Source organism: Sturnus vulgaris, chromosome 26, assembly GCF_052056855.1.
Source record: "Sturnus vulgaris isolate bStuVul1 chromosome 26, bStuVul1.hap1, whole genome shotgun sequence".
NCBI lineage: Eukaryota > Metazoa > Chordata > Aves > Passeriformes > Sturnidae > Sturnus > Sturnus vulgaris.
The window spans coordinates 2629473-2650901 of NC_142268.1; the positions used below are offsets into that span (position 1 = coordinate 2629473).

The following is a 21429-nucleotide window of genomic DNA, read 5'->3' on the forward strand; positions in this document are numbered from 1 at the left end:
GAGGTAACGGGGGACAACGGGGATTCACGCGGAGTTAATGGGGTCCGACAGCCGCCGAACCCCGGTTCCAGGGGCTCCCCGAAGCACCCCCCGTGCCCCACCTCCCGCGACGCCCGGGGTGGGGCTCCCGTGCTCCCGCCCCCGTTACGTCACTTCCCGCGGGCGGTGCCGGGCCCGGTACCGCCGGTGCGGACCGGGGGTGGAGGAGGCGGAAGGAGATCCCGGTCCCGGTCCCGGTTCTGGTCACCGTCCCGGTCCCCATCCCAATCCCAGCGGGCCATGGTGGTGCTGCGGGGCGGCGCGGGCCCCGAGGAGCCGTTCCCGTGAGTGCGGGCCCGGGGCCGGGCGGGCCATGGGGCGGTCGGGCCGGGCCGGGCCGGGCCGGAGCCTCCCGGGCTGTCAGTGCGGGCGGGGATCGGCGGCGGCGCCTCCCGGGACAGCCCGTCCCCAGCTCCCCGGCCCCGGGGCTGTGTCAGAGCGGAACCCGGCATCGCGATAATGAGCCTTATAATTAGTGTTTATCCCGTCGAAGTCATGGTGCTCCCGGTCACCGGGGCTGGCGACCCGGGCCGGGGTCCCTCGGGGTGCCGGGGCTGGGCTGGAGCCCTCCGCTCCTGCATGGGTGTACCGGGGACTCGCGACCCTGACAGATCCCTGACAGGTTCGGCTGTCCCGCGGCGACTTTGCTATGCAGGTCCCTCCTGCGTTCTGCTGCCAAAGGGCAAATGACAGGAATAGGTCAGAAATCCCCCGGCAGAGAACAAGTTTCTCTTACAGGCACATTCCCTGCCTGGAAATGGGACGTGGAGGAGAAGCCACAAATCTGTCTGTGCTCCGGTGTCCCCGGAGCTGCCGGGCCCATTGCCCTGGGGTTATGGTTTGCTGTGGTCCCCCAAGAATGACCTCTCCTGGGGTCCCTTCTCAGCCTGACCCAGCTGGTCACAGGACCCTGACTCAGAGGCTACCGATGCTTGTCCGACATAGGTCACTCCGTCTGGAGGCAGTGGACCGAGGTCACTGTCCCCTGTGAACCTCCAGGTTGGCACTGGGCGGAGGTGGCAGTGCCAGGGCAGACGTGGCAGTGCCGGGTGCCAGGGCAGCCACAAACAGCCCTGGAGGCTTCAGGAAGAGAGTCGAGTATGGCTCAGGCTGTTCCCCTCCCAGCCACGGGGCTCGGGGGGTCCCGGGGGTGCTCCCACCCTGCTGACTTTGGTTTTTGGCATCCCTTTCTCGGGCTGTGCTGGTGAACCGTGCTGGCTTCAGGGAGTGCCAGGCTCACAGCTGTGTACTCAAACCCCCGAGCTGGGGCCAGCGTAAGGTGACTCCCTCTGTTTATTCAGGTTTTTGTGACCATCTTTGTATCACTACTTGATCCACCAGCCCTTGTTGCTCGCCTTGGCAGGTTAGGTTACTACTCCCCACCCATGCTCTGGGCATTGCCTTGATACTTGAGTCTCTTTTATTCTTTCCAAGTCCACCTTTGTCATGGTTTTCTCTCCAGCTTGGAAGGGGGTGTTTGTTTATTTACCCCCTCCCAGCAGCCAAGACTGTATCACTGCCCTCATGTGAGCAAAGGGGAAAAAAAAAATCAAGGTTTTGGCGAGGGTGAGCAGCTGGCTGTTGGCCCAGGCTGCAATCGGACAGCACAACCTGCCCTGTCCTGTGCCCAGATCAGCTCTGTTGGGACCTGATTGCAGGACTGGGGCTCCCATGAGCCCCAGAATGCTGGAAAGAAGGGGACAATGTGGGGACATGGCCCTGTGGATGGAGCAAGGCCGTGGTGCTGCTGTTTCAGTGGAAACAGTGGTCACTCTGGGCAGCTGTGCTGCAGCTCCTTTGTCGTGGATGGACAGTCCTGGGGGTTGTTTTGGGGATGTTAATTTTCTCCCCCACCTTCTGCTGCGCTAAAGGAAACCCACACAACCCAGAGGGGAAGCTCCTTCACAAGTGAAGGCAGTGAAACTTCCTGTCTTTGGTGTTTAGTAAACTTTGTAACCCAAGCAGTTGCGTTCTGCACCCAACAAGCTGCTCGCTCGATCGTCATGTGGCTTCATTTTCCCATAAAATGCCTCAGTTTTATGGTCATTCCTAAGTTGTGCCTGTGACTAAGTAACACCCTGACCATGTGAACAGAAGCCAAGAGCCTTTTGGTGCCCCCAGGAGCTGACAGTGCCATGGCTGGGGCAATGTTCCTGCTGCCCTCAATGAGGAATGGCAGGGCTGCTGCCAATCCAGCCAGGATGAGCGTGAGGTGCAGCAGGGGCCCAGCAGGAATGGATCCATTGTTTTGCCTCATTAATTACCCAGGTTAATTACCTGGCCCTTCCAGTGCTGACACACAGCTGCTTTGAGCAGAGCCAGCCCTCGGAGGTGGCGGTGACCCGAGGGGGACAGTCCCCATGGGAGGATGTGGTGCCAGTGGCAGTAACAGCGGGGCTGATGCTCTGATGCCCCATCTCCCCCTGTCCTCACGCTGCCGTAGCTGCCCCAGGCCCCTCAGGTGGGCTCATCCCTCCCGCTGTGTCCCTGCAGGAGGATCGAGGACTGCCTACCCCTGCTGGAGGACTCCCCATCCAAGCGGTTCTCCCCGTCCAAGAGGAAGCAGTATTACATCAACAAGGCCATCCGCAACTCCGACCTCATCCCGAGGGCCAAGGGCCGCAAGAGCCTCCAGAGGCTGGAAAACAGTAAGGACCTGGCCAGGGTCTCTTCCCCAGAGCAAGGACAAGGGGTGTCACTGGTCAAGGGAGCCTGTAAGGAGACCAATTCTACTTCCCTTGCATTGGGTTGACATGCTAACAGATGTTAACATTAATAGACATGCAGCTTTGGAGAACAGGGCTGCAATTGATTTTCTTTTATTAGCACATGGATGTGAAGATTTTGAAGGAATGTGTTGTATGAATTTATCTGATCATTCAGAATCCATCCACAAAAGCATACAACAACTCAAGGAAGGTGTAGCAAAGATTAGAATTGATGATGGAACTTGGTTAGATGATCTGTTTGATTGATTGAATTTAACATCATGGGCGAAAAGGCTTTTAAAAATGGGTCTGTACATTTTAGTTATCATAGTAGTGGTGCTAATCATGGTTCCTTGCTTCCTCCAAGAGGCAAGGGGCCTCTCTGGAGGTGCTTCCTCCCCGCTCAGGCTCTTCTCTTCTCCCCAGCTCGCTACCTGATGACCCTTCTGGAGCAGGATGACTGCGGGAGTGACGAGGGAGAGCTCACCCACTCGGCGCCCCCCAGCATCTTCACCGAGGCCTGTAACAATGAGACCTATGTGGAGGTGGGTACTGGGAGGCCCTGGCATGGCATGACATGCTTGTACTTCATTCCTCCATCCCTCGGCCTCCCTGGCCTGCGCTGCTGCACCCCAGCTTCTGCCTGGTCTGGTGTCAGGCTGGGATCTGCTGTGTGCCAGAGGGTGATGGGGTCCTGGGGCCCCCAGTCTATGGGGTGGGGGAATCTCCAGGCAGATCTTCTCACGAAGAGCTGTGCCTGCAGAGCAGCAGGTGCCTGGTGAGCTGTAGCACTTCCTCTGGCACAAGCCCCTTGCCAAATCCCTGTTGCCTCACGCTGGCCCTGTAACCGGGTGTTTTGAAACGTGGCCTCTCCCTGGTGCTGCGCTCAGGGCCATCCCTGGGGACGAGTGGGTGAGGAAGGGGCTCCATGGGACTGTGCACTGCCAGGTGCTCCCTACAGACCTCTGTAGTTAGGCTTGGTGGCTTCTCTTGTCAGATCTGGAATGACTTCATGAACCGATCGGGAGAAGAGCAGGAGCGGGTCCTGCTCTACCTGGAGGAGGAGGCCAGGAAGAAGCACAGGAGGAAGCTGCCTGTCAAGAATGAAGACAAGTGGAAAGGTGCTGGGAGGGGACACAGGGTGGGGACAGCCTCTCCCTTTCCTTCCTTGTGTACATTCTGGGAAGGGTGACCTTCCTTGAGGGTGCACCCACTCCCTGTTAATGATGGGGCCAGGGGATGTCTGAGCCCACCCCATGGGTGTAGCAGTGGGGGGGTTATGCCTGCAGACGTCCACCATGGAGCAGGGAGGGGTTTGGGGAACCAGAAGTGGCTGGGGCGATGGCCACAGCAGCCATCCTCCAATGTCACACCCTCAAATCTCTGCACCCCCAAAACTCCTCTGCTGGGGAGGGTGTTGTTGTGAAAGGGGTGGCCAGGGAGCCCCGCGGGGAAGCTAAGGGGACACTGGGTCCTCCTGAAAGGTGACACTGCGGGCTGTGGAGCTGTGAGCTGTGTGTGAATCCCTTCTCCCTTCTCCAGAGCTCCCAGCCTACACACCCCAGGAGTGCTTCCAGCGCATCAGCCGCCGCCTGCGCGCCACCCTGAAGCGGGGCCGGATCCCCATGGTGAGCTGGGGGCCTGGGACAGCAGGGCTGGGGCTGGCAGGGGTCACTCCACACTCCACGTCCTCCCCAGAACTGTGCCCCGACCTTGTGCAGGGCAGTGCCAAATTTCAGAGGAGCTCCTGGGAATGTGCTCTGGTGCTCGTGTGACCCTGCAGTGGTGGCTGGTTGCACACAGACATCCCACTCCCGGCAGATGGGTTTTCCTGGCTCAGTTCAGATTTTTCTGGCAGTTAGAGGGATTTTTTTTTTAGTTGTTTCCAGTCTCTGTGCAATGAGCAGCAGGTGACAGGTGAATCCAGGCATTTTTGTGCATGAGGATAGCAGTGGAACATTTAGGGTGTTCACAGTGGCCCACACAAGGCTATTTGGGAAAACTCCAATGTATTTTGAAAGGGGGTAAAAGTGCACCAAGTGCTGAGCAGGAAGGGGAGAGGTGGGTGCAGCCCTGCACTGCCTGCCTAGACACTTGCTCTACCAGCCCTAGGGATGCTGGCTCCCTGCTCCCTCTGCTCTGTGGGGCTCTGTTTGTTTTCCTGGTGCTAATTAGAGCCTCTAAATGCAGCCTGGGCTCCTCCTGCCCACTAGCTTGTTTGTCCTCAAATGAGACGTGTGTGCTGCTCGTCTCTGGGGTCACAGTGCTCTGGAGACCACCAGAGCACTTCTCTTTGACTGTCGGGAGGCACGAGGCTCCCCTGGCTGCTGTGAGCACGAGGGACGGTGCCAGCCCTTGGCACACAAATTGTGGAGCTGGCAGGAACTGGATCCTTCCCTGCCTTGGGGGCTGGAGATGGGAGATGTCTCCTCTCCCTGCTGTCTCCCACCCAGATAACTTGCCCAGGAGCTGCTGGCAGTAAGTGTGCCAGGGCTGTGCCCACCACTGCCCCTTCCTTGCTGAGCCCCTGCCTCTCCTCACAGGGAACGCTGGAGGGGCTGGAGGAGGAGCTGCTGGCTTTCTTTTCTGTCACCCCTCACTCCGTGTACACAGCACTGATGGACAACAGGTATTTCCTTATCTGGGGGTCCTGGGCTCTGGGGTTCCCTGTGCCCCAGGGCTCCCCCAGGCTGCACAGGATCTTTGGGAGCACAGGAGACGCCTTGGGCCTCCCCTCAGCTGGGCCTGGGTCTCCACCTGGGGACACCCACCTGGCCTGGTCCCCGTGGTGCCCCTGGGGGAGGGATGCACCTGGGGATCCCTACACAGGGACTTGTGGCACTTTGTGCTCTCCATCTGCTCTGTGGGTCCCTGGGAGGATGGAGGGCAGAGCAGCCCGTGGGGACACACTGGTCAGAGACACCTTGGCTCTAACCCTGTCCCCTCTCCCCCAGCTTTGAGCGGCTCCTGCTCCACGCACTCTGCCAGTACATGGATCTCGTCTCTGCCAGTAAGAGCCACGTGTCTGCTTGTTTTTAATTTTGATTTTGTTTTTGTTTTTCCCCTTCCCTCCATCGCTATCTCTACTCTCCAGCTCAGCCTTTTCCTCCCGGCTCCACCTCGCCCTGGGGCTCACAGATAACCCCGCGGTCTCCCCCTTCCCGTTTCCTCCCCACCGCTGCCCGCAGCTCCCTGGGCAGCCCCGGCCGTGGTCACCAGCGGTGACTGCAGCCGCACAACCAGGGATCGGCCGGACCCAGCTCTGACGGGAAATTTGGGTGGTCCAAAGCAAGAATCTGCTCGCGGGGTTCCCTCTCCTTTAGCTGCTTCCTCCTCCCAAGGAGCAGCCGTGCTCTCGCACTGCCCTGGGCGTCCCCAGAAGGTTTTGTTGCCAAGGCAGGGAAGGCATCGGGCTCCATCCCTCCAGAGGCTCCGCTGCCGAGCGTTTCATTAGGAGCTGCTTGTGGCAAACAGCCTGAGAGCGATAATGATGGGGAGCGAGCCCGTGGTGCCGGCAGGGACTCGGATGGGGACAGCGGGGACACAGCACGGGGGAGGCTGCGCTCGCCACGAGCCCCAGGGAGGAGGGGAGGGCGGTGGCTGGGCTGGGAGCGCCGTGTTGGAGACCCCCGAGCGGGGGGAACAGGGGCGTGCTGACTGCTCCATCGCACCCGCAGGTTCGGACATCGAAGGGAAACGTCAGATGAAAGTGAGCAACAAACACCGCGTGTTCCTGCCCCCCGAGCTGCTGCTCTCAGACTACCTGGGGCAGATGAGCTGATGCCCCGACAGCTGCCCAGCCCCTCCTGTGTCCGCTGCAGCCTCTCCCCGGCCCTGCAGCCCTGGTGCAGCCCTTGGACCCTCGGCCCTTCCCCTGCCCCAGCAGCCGGTGCCCGGCGGGGCAGAGCCGAGGGCTTGTGGCTGTGCCCTGCCCGAGGAGCAGGTGCCTCTCGCCCGCCCTGCTCCCCGCGCAGCCCTCCTGGAACTGTTTGTGTGTCTATTTATAACCCAGGTGTTTTTAAAAATAATCAGGCGGGGCCAGCCCCCCTCTGGCGCTGACGCTCGTGGGGTGATTTCGGTCCAGATTTTTCTGCGGTGAAACAGCTCCTGGCGGCTGCTGAGCAATCGCTGAGCCGGCGGAAGAGCCTGGGGGCTGCCGCGTTCCGGCACCCGCAGCCCCGCGCCCACGAGGTGTCCAGGGGGGCTCGGCCCCCTCGGGCAGGGCGGGGTGTGGGCAGCTCCGGGTACTTTTGCCCCACGCCCTGTGCCCTGCCCGCACGACGGGGCTGTTTTTAAGTGTAATATAGCTTGTGTTTTTTTATCACGTGTGTGTATATTTACATGAGTGTGTGTGTGTGTGTGTGTGCGTGCTGGAGGGGTGCAGCCGCCTTCGGGGCTCTCTCTGCTTGTCCACAGCTGTCATGGGGGCAGACGGGGCATTTTGGGGGTCTCTCTGTGTGCCCTCCGTGTCCCTGGCATGTGCCAAGGGTTGCTCGCAGGGTGTGCGCTGGGGGCTCTTTGCTGGTTGCTCTGTCCCATGACGACACCGACTGCCATTAACCTTGGGGACCCCCAGACCCAGGGGAGCCTCTCGCGCCTCCTTTGCCGGTGTGACTCGGGTACGGATGCGTCCAGGAAAAATAAAGACGGTGCTCCCCTGCTCCGGCTCTGTCTGTCTCTCTATGGGGACGGGGAGGGGTATTGGGGAGGTCGCGGGGCAGCCGGTTTGCCGCGGGCTGCAAAAGGTGGGTGCGGGGAGGTGCGAAAAATATGGAACGCTTCACGAATTTGCGTGTCATCCTTGCGCAGGGGCCATGCTAATCTTCTCTGTATCGTTCCAATTTTAGTATATGTGCTGCCGAAGCGAGCACGAACTACCCTGCACCCGCAGAGCTATTTAAAGGCTTGGAAAAGCAGTACACTCACAATAGAGTGACTACAACATGGTTCGATATTGAAAGCACAATGAGCTCCCCAAGTTTCTCTCAGTCTTTTGGCCCCCTATTTTCTTGAGACTTCCCCAAAATGTCCGAAATCTATCGATTATAATTGCAATGTCTGCTCGGTGGGTTCTGGGTAACTTGTTATGCTAATTGAAGCCACCGGCTGGCCCTCTGAGGGTGTCCGCAGCGGTGCCTGAGCGCGCGGCTCAGGCGCGGGACGGGCAGTCCGTGGAGGCGCCGGGGTCCTGGGGAGCGGCGGGAGGCGGTGAGTGCGGCCGGGCCGGGACGCCCGGGGAGCCTCCCGTGGCAGCCCCGGGCCCCTCCCGTGACCTTCCTGCGAGCCCCCCAGTCTCCGGCACCTCCCCGTGCCCACCTCGAGTCCGTCCTCCGGACCCTCCCACCCACACGTAGGGCCGGTACCCGCGGCTCTCTCCCTCCGCCACCACCCCGGTCTCTCCCGGTGCGGGGCTGTCTCCACCCGTGTCCCGGGGGCTGTCCCCTCCCCATAGTCCCTGGGGCTGGGGTCCCTGCGAGCCGTGCGTGCTGTTCCCGTTGTGACTGGCTTTGTGTCGCCCCCTGTCAGGACCGAGGCTGTCCCGTGTCTCCTCCGGGGCCGGGCCGGCGGGATGGACCTGGCGTACGTGTGCGAGTGGGAGAAGAAGCCCAAGAGCAACCACTGCCCGTCCATCCCTCTCGTGTGCGCCTGGTCCTGCCGCAACCTCATCGCCTTCACCACCGACCTCCGCAATGAGGAGGAGAAAGGTACCGCGAGCCCGTTGGGGAATCTCTCCTGCAAGCTCCCGGTGCTCTTGGGAAAGTCCAGGATCCGCTGGGCCGGAACTCTGCCCTGCCCCTGACAGCTGCCGGCTACTGTTCCTCTTTTTCCTTCCATCCCTCAGCCTCTGGCGGTGTCTAACACGCGTTTGTTCCTGGGGAGTGGGTTTGGTTCCCCTAAGCCATGGCTGACTTCCCTAAACCAGGACCAGGCCCACGTCCTTGTCTGGCCCATCACTGATCTCCCAGCACAGTTGCTACGCTACCGCAGATAATTTCTATAAAATATTTCATATTTTCCCTGTGTTAACTGAGGCTCTGAGGCTCAGAAACAGTGACAAGGTACAGGGAGTCATTTCTCTGTCCATGCAGATCTCACCCACATGGTCCATATCATTGACACCGAGCACCCCTGGGACGTCTACTCTGTCAACTCAGGCCACACTGAAGTCATCACGTGTTTGGAGTGGGATCAGTCAGGTAGGTTGGGATCCCTCATTGTCACTGTGTCCCTCCCATGCTGTGCGTGTCCCAAAGCAATGGGGTGCAATTCCTTATGGGGATTAGGCTGTTCCCCCTGTGCTCATGCAGTGTCATTGTCACAGGCTCCAGGCTGCTCTCTGCAGATGCTGATGGCCACATCAAGTGCTGGAGCATGACAGATCACCTGGCCAACAGCTGGGAGAACACGGTGGGCAGCGTGGTGGAGGGAGACCCGGTGGTGGCCCTGTCCTGGCTGCACAACGGCGTCAAGCTGGCGCTGCACGTGGAGAAGGTTTGTCTCAGCTTCGTGAGGGATCTGGGCTGGAACTCTGGCTCAGGTCTTGGCAAAGAACTCAGGATCCTGCCTATGTTCTCTGTGTTCTCTGTGTTCTCTGGACTCTCTCGTGGCCTTGGAGAGGTTTTCCAGTCAAAGAGAAGTCAGATTCCTGGTTCCTGCTGAATTCCAAGGGGCGTTGGACCGTTGTTTATCTTAGTGTTTCAAATGTGTCTCCCTTAGTCTGGTACCTCAGTTCTAGGCAGGAACATGGAGATAGAGCAGTTCTTTCCTAACCAGTGGGAATTCAGAGGAAATGCATTCGGGGTGCCAAGGTTTGATCCAGGGATTTGGACATGGAGATGAGCTCCTTGTTCGGAAACCTGTGTGATTCTGCAGACTCTGAAAGCCCAAAGCTGCCAAGCACAAATTTTCTGCTTGTGTTTTTTTAACTCCTGAGATGTCCCACATAAATCCTGCTCCTCTTCTACGAGAAGAGCTCCACAGGCACAAATTTTGGGTGCAAACACCTAGGTTTTGTTGACCTTCGTTACAGTCTGGAGCCTCGAACTTCGGCGAGAAGTTTTCCCGGGTGAAATTCTCTCCGTCGCTGACGCTGTTTGGTGGGAAGCCCATGGAGGGCTGGATTGCAGTGACCATCAGCGGGCTGGTCACCGTGTCCCTCCTCAAGCCCAACGGGCAAGTGCTGACGGCCACCGAGAGCCTGTGCCGCCTCCGCTGCCGCGTGGCCTTGGCCGACGTCGCCTTCACGGGCGGGGGCAACATCGTGGTGGCCACGTCTGATGGCAGCAGCACGTCCCCCGTGCAGTTCTACAAGGTGTGTGTCAGTGTGGTGAACGAGAAGTGCAAGATCGACACTGAGATCCTGCCGTCCCTCTTCATGCGCTGCACCACGGACCCCGCGCGCAAGGACAAGTACCCGGCCATCACCCACCTGAAATTCCTGGCTCGGGACATGTCAGAGCAGGTGGGCAGCTGCTCTTAGCTCCACCTGGCCTTCCTCAGAGGGTCTGGAGGTGACCAGCATCTCCTACAATACCCTTGGCATTCCTAGTTGCACTTCTGGGGGGAATTAGGGACCTCACCATCACTTCCCACTTGATCCTCTGCTTTTTTTGCTGGTGGAGCATGACCTGAGTGGGAGCAGGACCCTGAAAATGAAGGGTGGGAATGATCAGGGCAGTGTCCTCCCTGTTGTGACACTTGTGGTGGGGGGGCTCTGTTCTGCAGGTGCTGCTTTGTGCTTCCAACCAAAACAACAGCATTGTGGAATGCTGGTCTCTTAGGAAGGAGGGTCTGCCTGTCAACAACATCTTCCAGCAAATCTCTCCCGTGGGTAAGTGTCTGCACTGGGGACTCTCAAGAACAGGAGCTTGTTCTGAGGGAAAAAGCAGCACAGTTTCTCACATTCATTATGCCATGTATGGGATTATTCAGAATTGCATGTTTATTTTCAGGTGTTCTCAGTCCATTCTGTTTGCAGCATAGGCAGCAACTTGCTGTTTCCAGGAAGGGGTTTGGTTGTTGCTTTCACTTCTTAAAAGACATTTTCTGTGTTTTGCTACACAGCCGCCCTTCCTGCTGCCGTGGAGCAAAGGTTCCCAAAGGACCAGGATTGAGCAGCAGAGCTGGATTAATCCCATGCCCTGGCTGCCTGGGCTGCACCTGATCTCAGATAGAGCTGAATTAATCGGGGCAGTTTGTTTGGTGAAATATAAAGGATTATTGTATATAAGGATCTTAATCACCCAGAGCAGAGCTTCTCATCAAAAGAGATTTAGCAAAACATGTTGTTTGTATAATTCAGGAAAAAAAATAGGGAAATAGGAGGGAAACATACGGCAAATATACCAGTGCCTGATCTGTGATCCTGCTTGAGGGAGTGTGGGCAGAAACGGGGGATGGATTTTCTGATCTCTCTGGGACAAAATTCTCACTCATTTGCTCATTTTCCCAAGTGGGAGACAAGCAGCCCATGATCCTGAAGTGGCGGATCCTGTCTGCCACCAACGACCTGGACCGAGTGTCGGCCGTGGCGCTGCCAAAGCTGCCAATCTCCCTGACCAACACCGATCTGAAGGTGGCAAACGACACCAAGTTCTTCCCTGGACTGGGTAAGGAGTTTCTGTTGTCTCTTGGTCCTAAATTTGCCTGAAATTTTACCACCTGAGCTGTAGCCGAAGTAAAGCACGTGGAATGCTGGAGGAAAACTTTCAAATGGGATGTCTTCCCAGCCAGTTTCCTGTTGTGGGAAGAGGCTGTGAAATGCTGACTGTGACCCCCCCCAGCCCTTTGGCTTCTCCATGGGCTTCCACTGCTTTGGGTGAGGGTTCTGCCACACTGGGAGGAGCTGATTCAAAACTTATTAAATCATAATGAGGGCATTGCAAAGACTTGACTATAGGAAAATTAAAATTTAATGTTGATATTTGAATAAGTATCCACTGATATTTGAGTTATAACAAATTGTTAAATACAAGTTGTATCTATTAAAATCAGATATAAAATGTTTTGTCCCTTCATTATTTTAAGAATTTCAGCATAAAATAGACCTTTTTAACAACAATGAAGAAGACAAACACCCTTAGCTTTACATACAAGAACTGTGAAAATGGAATTGAATCCGATGTCAGGTTTATGTCTTTTTCCTCACCTGTCTCCTGTGCCCAGGCCTGGCCTTGGCTTTCCATGATGGCAGTGTGCACATCGTGCACCGGCTGTCCCTGCAGATGATGGCCGTGTTCTACGGCTCCTCCTCGCAGCGCCCCGTGGATGAGCCAGCCCTGAAGCGCCCTCGCACCACAGGGCCCCTGGTGCACTTCAAGGCCATGCAGCTCTCCTGGACGTCGCTGGCCCTGTGTGGTGTGGACAGTCACGGCAAGGTTGGTGCTCTCTTATGGTGGGGTTGTTTCTCGCCCAGGTTCTCTGAGGGTTGATGAGTTGCTCAGAAAACACTGGGAATTTCAGCTGTGAGATCCGTATTGGAAAGGGATGTGTCCCATCCATGCAGAAACTGTCACCAAGTCAGGACTGAGCTTCATTGGGCCCCATGTTGTGGGACGATTTCAAGCCCACTCCTGAAGCCAGTTTCCCTTTGGTTCCTCCCTTCAAGCTGAGCATGCTCCGCATCTCCCCCTCCATGGGCCACGTGCTGGACATGAACATGTCCCTGCGGCATTTGCTCTTCCTGTTGGAGTACTGCATGGTGACAGGCTACGACTGGTGGGACATCCTGCTCCACGTCCAGCCCAGCATGGTGCAGAACCTGGTGGAGAAGCTGCACGAGGAGTACATGCGTCAGAACGCGGCCCTGCAGCAGGTGGGAGCTCTGGGCTCGCTCTCAGGTGGGCATTGGGGCACTCAGGGACTTGGAGTGGGGAGCAGCCAGTGCCAGTCCTCAGGACATTGGTGGCTCTGCCTGGCTGAGTGCCTGGCTTGGGCAGTGGTGGAGCTGGGAAGAGCTGCAGCGTCAACAGCATTCACTTTCACTGATATCAGTGGGGTCTCTACCTGTTGGAAACTTGGGGTGAGATGGTGAAGTTTATTTTTGGCAGATTCTGAGAACAGCAGCACGTGCCCAGCACAGCACTCACGTGCACAGCGTTCACTGTTCCTGTCACTCCTGCAGCAGAAAGGGAGAGCAGAGAATAAAGCAGCAGCAGCAGCTTTAATGAGCTTATGCTAATTCCTGCTTCTCCTTGTGCCTTTTCCTGCGTTTCCCTGTGGCTCAGGTGCTCTCCACACGCATCGTTGCCATGAAGGCATCGCTGTGCAAGCTCTCCTCCAGCACCATTGCCCGTGTGTGTGACTACCACGCCAAGCTCTTCCTCATTGCCATCAGCTGCACCCTGAAGTCGCTGCTGCGTCCACACTTCCTCAACACCCCTGACAAGAGCCCCGGGGACCGGCTCACCGAGATCTGCTCCAAGATCACGGATGTAGGTACTGACTGCTCACAGCATCCTGGGTTTGGGGTTGGACTGCTCCCTAGGGTGTCACAAACTCCTGAGTTAGAGGAGGAGGACAAGGGTGACCTCCGCAGGGAGGTTGTGAGGTTTGGATCCATCTTCCTGAGCCAGGCAATGTCTTGCTTCTCTTCCAGACATTGACAAGGTGATGATTAACCTGAAGACGGAAGAGTTTGTCCTGGAGATGACCACGTTGCAGTCCCTGCAGCAGCTCATCCAGTGGGTGGGGGATTTTGTCCTCTACCTGCTGGCCAGCCTTCCCAACCAGGTGAGACCTGGAGTGCTGGGAACATGCTGAGAGGACAAAAACACCCATGGGCAGTGCTGGGGAGCTTTAGCCAGGGCATACAGGGCCCTGTCAGCACAGGCACTGGGGAGGAGTAAGGAACAACAGAATTAGAGAATAGCCCTTCCCATGCCTGTCTGAGTCTGGTGACTAGCACAGTACCTGAGGGATTTGAGGGCCCTCCTCTTGCAACTCTGCAGAGGTGTCACCTTCAGGTGACCCTCCACCATCTCCAGCAGCGGGTTCCATAGGGTGTATCCTGCTGGAAGCAGGAGCTGTCTGGATGCAGTGTGGTGGCTGGGGGTGGTGTGAGCACCCCCAGGCTGGTGGAACCCCCCCCTCCCGGGCTGATGTGACCCCCAGCCACGCCTCTGTCCCCCCCCAGGGCTCCCCGGTGCGCCCTGGCCACAGCTTCCTGCGTGACGGCGCGTCCCTCGGCATGTTCCGGGAGCTCATGGTGGTCATCCGCATCTGGGGGCTGCTGAAGCCCAGCTGCCTCCCCGTGTACACAGCAACCTCGGACACCCAGGACAGCATGTCCCTGCTCTTCCGGCTCCTGACCAAGCTCTGGCTGTGCTGTGAGTGTGGCCCGTTCCCTGAACAGTAATTCCTGCAGCACTGGGGTGAGACGTGACTCCGAGGGGGTCTGGCACGTTGAGAAAGGGCAAGTGCAGCTGCCAAGGTTATTGTTTTCCAGGCTGAGTTGGCAGTGGAGGAGGAGGCTGCACGCAACTCTCTGGAGCTCTCAGGGAGAAATGTAAAGGTCACAGAGTTCTTTCCTGCATTTCCCACGCAGGTCGTGAGGAAAATCACATCACGGAGCCCGATGATGCCCTGATCGATGAGTGCTGCCTCCTGCCCAGCCAGCTGCTCATTCCCAACATTGACTGGCTGCCCATCAACGATGGCATTATCAGCAAGCTGCAGAACAAGCAGCTGGTCCGGCTGCAGTTTGGGAAGGCTCCCGGGCTCGTTGGCCACACTGTCTCTTCCCAGTTCGATGCCTTTGTCAGGTACAAACCCCTGGAATGAGTCAATGCCGTGGTGAGGAGTCTTGGGAGCTCTGAGGTTTGGCTTGTCTCCTTGCTGCGTGACCCAAAGGCAGTTTGTCCTCCTGCTCGAATCCGTTTGTCAGCTTGTGATGGGCTGGGAATTTTAAGTACTAAAAAGTGATAGCAAATGGGAGGAAAAGCCCCATTAATTAATGTGATTAATTGTATCGTTGTGACAATCAATCTCGTGGCACTGGGTGGGCAGGCGAGCAGAGCCTCTGCCACGTTGGCCAGTGAGATGCAGCTCCCTGTCTTGGGAGCAGCTTATGTAAAGTGACACTCTAGGAAGGTCCTGTCCTCCCTCTCCAGGGCCCCTGGACAGCCCAAAATTGACCACCTGAGGCGGCTGCACCTGGGTGCCTACCCAACAGAGGAATGCAAGTCGTGTACCAGGTAAGTGACACCTGCAGTGGAGCTTGGACAGGACTTGGACTGTCCTGTGTCCTTCAGGAGCTCCCTGAGGCTGACTGGGGCTATGGTTAAGGTGTCCCCAACCTGAGATGCACACATCATTATCAGAGTGGCACTGTTGCAGCTTGGCCCTTGGGTGAAAAATCAAACAGACCAGATAAAGCTCCTAAAATAATCTGGCTTGGAAGACACCCTACAGCAACTCCTTTATGTGCTGCCCAGTTCTGTGAGTCTGGTCATTAAAGCACTTCTGTGGTCATAGCAGGGCTGGAGGGACGAATCACCCCACTTCCCCTGCTCCCATTTTGGGGTCATCTTTCCACCAGGCTTTCATTTCGTGCTGCCCTACTCATCCACCCTCATGGGAGAGCCTGGATTTCAGGATAATGGCTCAGGGAACAAACATCCATCTAAGTCATGTGATTGAATTAGCTTTAATTACTGATTTTAATAGAAAGCCTCTGTAGCAGATCATTTTTGTGAGATGACTGTCAGTTGTTTCATGTATAAACAGCAGCTGGAGCTGTTCCTTGCCAGGCTCCAGCTCCAGCAGAGCCCTCAGCGGGATTGTTGCTCACTGGTTTCAGCTGGTTTTGGTGCTCACGAGTGTCACCTGCAGATGACAGGAGCTGGTTTCCCCCACGGATCCCAGATCCCTGTGTGATCCATGCAGCACCCCAGCAGTGCTGGTTCTGCCTTGCTCCCTGGGCTGGCTGCACCCTCCATGTCCCTCCAGGTGTGGCTGTGTCACCATGCTGAAGTCGCCCAACAAGGTGACAGCAGTGAAGCAGTGGGAGCAGCGCTGGATCAAGAACTGCCTGTGTGGGGGGCTGTGGAGGAAGATGCCCCTCAGCTACTCCTGAGCCCTTCCTGGGGTGCAGTGGGGGCCAAGAGCTGCACACAGCTCCCTTCATGGAGGTTTTGGGACAAGGGAATGGCAGCTCCTCTCCCTCATGCTGGAAGAGCTGCTGCTGCTGCTCATCCTTGGTTGAGCTGTGCTGGAAAACAGAGCTGAGGGAGTTCTGCCTGTTTTACCAGGGAGGAGCTGGAAAGGAATGCCAGAGGTTTCCCCATCATTTGGGTCCCAGGAGGGGGGAGCCTGGTTTTGTTTTGTGGCTTTGCCAGCAGAGCAGCAACATCCTGACAGCTGCCCTGGCCTGGACAGAGAGTGGTGATGGGGCAGCTTGTGAGGAACAAAGTCCCAGCTGAGGGGAGCACAGCTGGTACCTCACATCCATCCTGTGCCTCTGACTGCTTGGGAAGTGCCACGTGGGCTGGACTCTCCTGATCCCTCAGCGAACTTGTCCTGAGACAGGAGTTGGCTCCTTTGTGCCCATCAGTGTTGGATGGGAGCAGGAATATGAGTGCTGCTGCCTGCAGTGAACCCTCTCTTTGCATCTTGCTGTTGTAAATAAAAATTCTGATTTTGTACAGAACCATGTATTTTGTTTCTGTGGTGTGACGTGGCTGCCCACCATGGGGCCAGGGCAGTGAAGCCACGGGAGGGCTGCCAGAGCATCTGTCAGGAAAGGAACCACCATTGGAAAAAGGGGAAATGGATGATTTCAAGGTTCAACTTATGGACACTCGAGGAAAAAGCATCAAATCCTTGGGATTGTGTAAGCCTGCAGCTTCAGCAAGGCTGGACACTTGAGCTTGCCAGAGGGGGAACATTCCTGGTGCAGCCAAAAATCTGAACTTTCAGACTTTTGCCCTTCCTTGCCCTCAGTTGTTGCTGCCCCGGGCAGGAAATCACAACCTCCTGGAGCCAGCGTGGCTGTGCCTGTGGAGCCCCAGCCCTCTGGGGGTGACCTGGGCCCGCTCCTCTCCCACGGGTCCTTCAGCTCTTAGGGACAAAAGCCTGGAGCTTTCTGCTGCTGTATCCCAGCCAGCAATTCCAGGTCCCCACAGGCCATTTAAGAGAGGGAGTGAGCCAGTCTTAGTACATTCCTTTCCCTCTGGAACCATGATTTGATTGTTCTTGAGAGCTGGAGCTGGTGATAGAGTTCATCCCTCGACTCCAGCAAACGTTTTGCTGCACAGAGCTGTAAGAGCTGTACAGACCTCTCCCCCTCTCTGCTCTGCTGGTAATTAGGGACAATCAAATGGCTAATTAGGAAACTGCACCTTATTAAGGCTCTTTTCCCCTGTAAGTAAAACTCAAACTGGGTCCTCTGTGATCTCCTTATAGAACAGGTTTGGGGTTATTTAATGTTTGATTTGGAACAGGGAACAGCAGGGGGATGGAGACACATTTGTGTCTCCCTTAGCCCCCTGGTGACCACGGAGCTCCTGAGATGGGACTGGAACGGTCTGGCAGTGCCCTGGGACGTGCTGCTGCCCTGCTCCCATTTCTTGTGCCTTGGCCCTGTTCCTTCCAAAGACACAGCAGTAGCAGAGAAGGGGTCTGGGGTGACCGGGGTTGTGATGGGAAGATGGGGGCTCTGCCCTGTCCCTTGGCTCCTGGGACAAGAGGGTCCCAGTGAGAATCCTGCTGGGCTCCAGCACGGATCCCACTGTGGAAGCCAGAGCTACCACTGCCATATCAGCAACAGGCACATCCTGCTTTCCCAATTATTCACACAATGACCCTGCGGGAGGTCCCAGATCTCGATCATATTGTGGCCACACTGCAGGATGTGTCCCCTGCCCCCACCCGAGGCCTCACTGTCCCCAAGGGTGCAACCTCAGCATCTCCCACCCCATGTCCAGCTCCCCCGTGGGCAGGAGCTCCTGCACAGACGCCCCCAGCTCCCTCCTTCGCCCCACTCTTCCAGCCCAGCAGCTCTGCAGGAATCATCATCACTTTATTGCAGCGGTTGCAGGCAGCATTCTGGGCACCTTCAGCAAAGCCTGTTGAGGGCTGTGACCCCCAGTTCTCCCCCACCTGGGCCCTATGCTTTGTGAGATGGGGGCCAGGGACCCCCTTCCTTGGTTCCTCGCCAGTCCCCTGGCCCAGCCCTCCTCCTGGCTTGTGGGGACGCTTTGGCAGCGGGGTGGGCAGCAGTGGGAGCCCGTGGCACGCAGTGGGGCAGCACTGTGAGTGCTCTGGCCATGCTGGCAGCAGCAAGCCGTGGCATGGAGCAGGCCCTTGCAGTGCCCTCAGCGAGTATCCCCCTCCCCATCCGCCGAGGCCATAACACTGTCGATCCAGGCGACGTACGGGGCGATGCGGGTGTAGATCGCCGGTTTCTTGTAGTTGCCACAGACACGGGAGCCGGCCGTGACCACCCCCTCGGCCACCCCGCCACAGACCAGGGGGCCACCGGAGTCTCCCTGCAGAACCAGACCTCATCAGCCAAGGGTTTGCTAGGACACCCCAGCCCATCTCCCACCCCTCATTCCTGCCTCCAAGCTCCTGTGAGCTGCTCTGCAGCGGCCAGCACAGGGGGCTCACCCCGGGGATGTTGTCCCCTCCTGCTCCGCAGCCCCTCGCCTCTCCCAGGCTCTGGGCATTGTGCCCTCTCGCCCCCTCCCAGCCCTCCGTGGATCCGTGGTGGGTGTGTGGTACCTTGCAGGTGTCCTTCCTGCGGGAGTCGGTGCACATCATGTTGTGGGTGATGGTGCCGTCGTGCCGTGTGCGGTGGTTGCAGACGTCGCGGCTGATCACCGGCCGCTGCACCTGCTGCAGCTTGTCCGGCCGGCGGCCGCTGTGGTCGATGGTGCCCCACCCCGCCACCTCGCACACCGTGTCGGCCGCCACGTCCCTGTCCTCCCGCTGGAAGGGCAGCACCCGCACGTCCGTGTTCAGCTCTGCTTTCTCCTCCAGCTGCCACAGAGCCACAGGGGACACACGTTACAGGGGCAGCCGTGCCCAGGACCCAGCAGGGCACAGTGAGCCCAGTCCTGATACCGAGACCACACTCAGGGCTTCCCCTCCTGATTGGGGCCCCAGGATGCAGCCAGACACCAGAGCTGGAGCTTTGAGGAAGATGGAGGCAATTGGACACAGCTCAAAGGTCTTTGGTGGGGGAAGCAGGGATGGCCCCATGGGACAGGGAGGCACGGACAGGGGAATCAGGCCCAGCCCGACCATGAGGATTTCCTCTGGCCAGTCTGTGACCCTGCAAGGTCCCTAGGGATGGTGGGATTTGCAGGAACGGGACTGTGCTTGGTGGGAAGGAGGGTCCCATCAGCTGCCAGCCCACCTGGAGGAGGAGAAGGTCATCCTTGTTGTTGTGGATGTTGCTGCCAGGGTGGGGGAACTGGGCGCGCACTTGGTACAGGCGTTTGTGGGGCTCCGGTTCTGTCAGCGAGTGGGCACCCAGCAGCACCTGGAAGAGTTTGCCATCCCTGGAAGAGAGTTAGAGTATGAGACAAAGAGCCAGGAGTGTCCTTGCAAATGGGAAATGAGGTGCTGTGGGGGATTGGAGAGCCCGCCAGGGAACTCCAGGAGGTCCTACAGCTCCTACAGCCGCTGCCCAGTCCTGCCTGCAGGTGGGAGCTGAGTCCCACACTCTGACACTGGGGTCGAGGCTCCACAGTGGGATTTGGCCAGACTTCAGCAGCCCCCCCAGCCAAGCACTGACGCTACACACACACTCACGTCTCCTCAGTGCAGTGGGCAGCGCTCAGCACCCATTGCTCGGCGATGAGGAAGCCCCCACAGACGTGCTGCCCGTCCAGCTGCAGTGAGGCCATGTACGGCTTCAGGTGGGGCCTGGCTTCGGAGCCCCTCAGGATCCGTCCCCGGGGCTGCCCTGCAGGAGAGAGGCCGGGTCAGCCGAGGACCACAGGGCAGTGTCACTCCCATGGTCCCTTCCCGGGATCCCTGGACCCCTCCTTGTGGGCTGCACCAACACCTGGCTGCAGGTGGACGCAGGAATTGGGAAGCTGGGCAGGCACCCCCGTGCCCTGTCACTGCCCTGGGGTACGGGGGATGCACTCACCATTCACTGGGGCCCAGAGCAGCAGCAGCAGAGCGAGGACAAGGACGGGAGCAGGACTTGGCCCCATGGCTGCAGAGCCCGGCGATGGCTCTGGGGGTTGTGCGGGGGTTTTGGGGTGCGCAGAGGCTGGGGTTGTGCGGGGGCTGCGGGGCGGACGCTGCTTACCCGGGGCTCGGACTGGGACTCGCTTTTATGTCCAGTTTGGGGCGGCGGGGTGGGGCAGGAAAGGGGAGGGGGCAGAGGGAGTGGGGGGGTTTCCGCAGCGTGGGCTGAATGTTTTGAAATATTCAGCTTATAAAAAGGGGTCAATAGTTCCCGGCACAAACAGTGCGGGAGGAGGAAACAGCCCGGCCCAGCTGCCGGCCCTGGCACCCGCCGCCGGGGATTTCTGCGCCGGGGATTTTAAGGCCGAAAAAGTTCAGGCTCTTGGCAAAAGCAGACTCGGGCAAATTCTATCCCCGCCCCCCCAGGAGCAATGGCCCCCGCCCGGCCTGCGGGCCGGTCCCTGGTGGGTGTTGGGTGCCAGCTCGGTGGGTGCGCAGGGATACAAACCCGTCCCGTCACCGGGGGGGTTCTTGCAGGGCTGGGGGCGGCGGTGATGGGAGGGGTGATGGCAGCGACAGGGGCGGTGTCTGGTGGCCGCGCCAGCCCGGTCCCCTTTGCCTTTCTCCTGGGTGCCACTAAGCGGAGCCACCGCCTCGGCTCGCTCCCGGTCCCGGAGCCGCCCGGAGCCCCCTCCCAGGCTCGTCCCCGGAGCCTCTCACTGCGCCTCGAGATCTCGCTGCCCTCGCCCCTTGACGGGATGGCCACCGTGGCTACCCACAGCTGGGTCCGGCAGCGCCAGGACCGAGCAGGGCTCCGGGGGACACCCCGCAAAGGGTTGGAGCCTACCCTTTCTTTCCGTGCTCCACGAGCTTTTGCAGCTCCGAGCTGCCGCATTCCCTTTGTCCGGCTGTGCAGACGCCCCATGGCTCCGAGCTCTGACCCTCCGACCCCCCCAGGCCAATGGGCCCATGGTCAGCGGGTGGCCGGACACATCGGCAGAGAGGGCTCTGGGGGTCCCCGGAGGCTCAGGGTCCCCTCTGCAGTGGTGGCTTCGCCTCCCCGCCGTCCCCACGTGCTGGTGGCACATGGTGGGCAGGGGTCGAAGCGCGCAGGGTGGTGGCGTTAGGGGAGGTGGCCGAGTCTGGCTCAAACCAGGGATTTTCCGTACGGAGAGAAGCTTAATCGCAGCTTCCAGGGATTCGGGATTTAGATGTTAAATACGCCGGGAGATTTCTGCCCACTTAGGGCCAAAAATGGAACAAGGGCACCATGTGGAGCCCGGGCTGCTCAGACCCAGACAGGACTGTGAGAGGGTGGGCAGTGGGCAGCTGGGGGGAACAAATGAGTGTGGGGTTCGGGGAATGGGTTATAGGGTGGGATATTGGGTAGGGCACGGCCAGGATCCTCTGCAGAGCTAAGGCAGGGACAGATGGGGCCGGGGGGCTGCTGCCTCTGCCAGGAGGTGCTGGGAGCCTCCAGAAAGCAAAGGGAGCTGCACCCACCTCCTCGGGCCCAAATTTGGGAGACGCAAGGCAC

General features: G+C 58.5%; 3 protein-coding genes and 1 non-coding gene across 4 annotated transcripts; 2 read left to right on the plus strand and 2 right to left on the minus strand.

Annotated features, from left to right (window-relative positions):
- The first annotated feature begins 151 nt into the window (after positions 1-151).
- Positions 152-7408, plus strand: R3HDM4 (R3H domain containing 4). Its single transcript, XM_014882931.2, has 8 exons — positions 152-323; positions 2533-2687; positions 3174-3292; positions 3745-3868; positions 4290-4375; positions 5291-5376; positions 5702-5757; positions 6425-7408. Exons 1-8 carry the CDS (start codon positions 280-282, stop codon positions 6526-6528), a joined length of 774 nt encoding a protein of 257 aa, XP_014738417.1. The 5' UTR covers positions 152-279; the 3' UTR covers positions 6529-7408.
- A 103-nt stretch (positions 7409-7511) lies between these two features.
- Positions 7512-7618, minus strand: LOC148221201 (U6 spliceosomal RNA). Its single transcript, XR_015808551.1, has one exon. It is a non-coding gene; the product is annotated as a U6 spliceosomal RNA (small nuclear RNA).
- A 186-nt stretch (positions 7619-7804) lies between these two features.
- MED16 (mediator complex subunit 16) lies at positions 7805-16395 on the plus strand. Its single transcript, XM_014882905.2, has 15 exons — positions 7805-7955; positions 8274-8452; positions 8837-8944; positions 9070-9239; positions 9778-10209; positions 10473-10578; positions 11201-11356; positions 11913-12124; positions 12355-12561; positions 12974-13184; positions 13345-13478; positions 13882-14074; positions 14293-14509; positions 14858-14941; positions 15696-16395. Exons 2-15 carry the CDS (start codon positions 8317-8319, stop codon positions 15820-15822), a joined length of 2493 nt encoding a protein of 830 aa, XP_014738391.1. The 5' UTR covers positions 7805-7955; positions 8274-8316; the 3' UTR covers positions 15823-16395.
- A 1352-nt stretch (positions 16396-17747) lies between these two features.
- Positions 17748-20041, minus strand: LOC106857090 (complement factor D-like). The gene is made up of 5 exons (XM_014882930.2): positions 19849-20041; positions 19506-19659; positions 19108-19252; positions 18471-18728; positions 17748-18235 (listed from the first exon to the last, which is right to left on the minus strand). The coding sequence occupies exons 1-5, from the start codon at positions 19913-19915 to the stop codon at positions 18062-18064; spliced, it is 798 nt and encodes a 265-aa protein (XP_014738416.1). The 5' UTR covers positions 19916-20041; the 3' UTR covers positions 17748-18061.
- Between the last annotated feature and the right edge of the window lie 1388 nt (positions 20042-21429).

Bases quoted from the DNA above. Each gene is read 5' to 3' on its own strand.
- R3HDM4 (XM_014882931.2), top strand. From the start codon at position 280: ATGGTGGTGCTGCGGGGCGGCGCGGGCCCCGAGGAGCCGTTCCC. The intron at 2,688-3,173 runs GTAAGGACCTGG...TCTTCTCCCCAG, and splicing joins CCTCCAGAGGCTGGAAAACA to CTCGCTACCTGATGACCCTT. The intron at 5,377-5,701 runs GTATTTCCTTAT...CCTCTCCCCCAG, and splicing joins ACAGCACTGATGGACAACAG to CTTTGAGCGGCTCCTGCTCC.
- MED16 (XM_014882905.2), top strand. From the start codon at position 8,317: ATGGACCTGGCGTACGTGTGCGAGTGGGAGAAGAAGCCCAAGAGCAAC. The intron at 9,240-9,777 runs GTTTGTCTCAGC...CCTTCGTTACAG, and splicing joins TGGCGCTGCACGTGGAGAAG to TCTGGAGCCTCGAACTTCGG. The intron at 12,562-12,973 runs GTGGGAGCTCTG...CCTGTGGCTCAG, and splicing joins AGAACGCGGCCCTGCAGCAG to GTGCTCTCCACACGCATCGT.
- LOC106857090 (XM_014882930.2), bottom strand. From the start codon at position 19,915: ATGGGGCCAAGTCCTGCTCCCGTCCTTGTCCTCGCTCTGCTGCTGCTG. The intron at 19,660-19,848 runs GTGAGTGCATCC...TCTCTCCTGCAG, and splicing joins GCTCTGGGCCCCAGTGAATG to GGCAGCCCCGGGGACGGATC. The intron at 18,729-19,107 runs GTGGGCTGGCAG...GCTCTGTGGCAG, and splicing joins ATGACCTTCTCCTCCTCCAG to CTGGAGGAGAAAGCAGAGCT.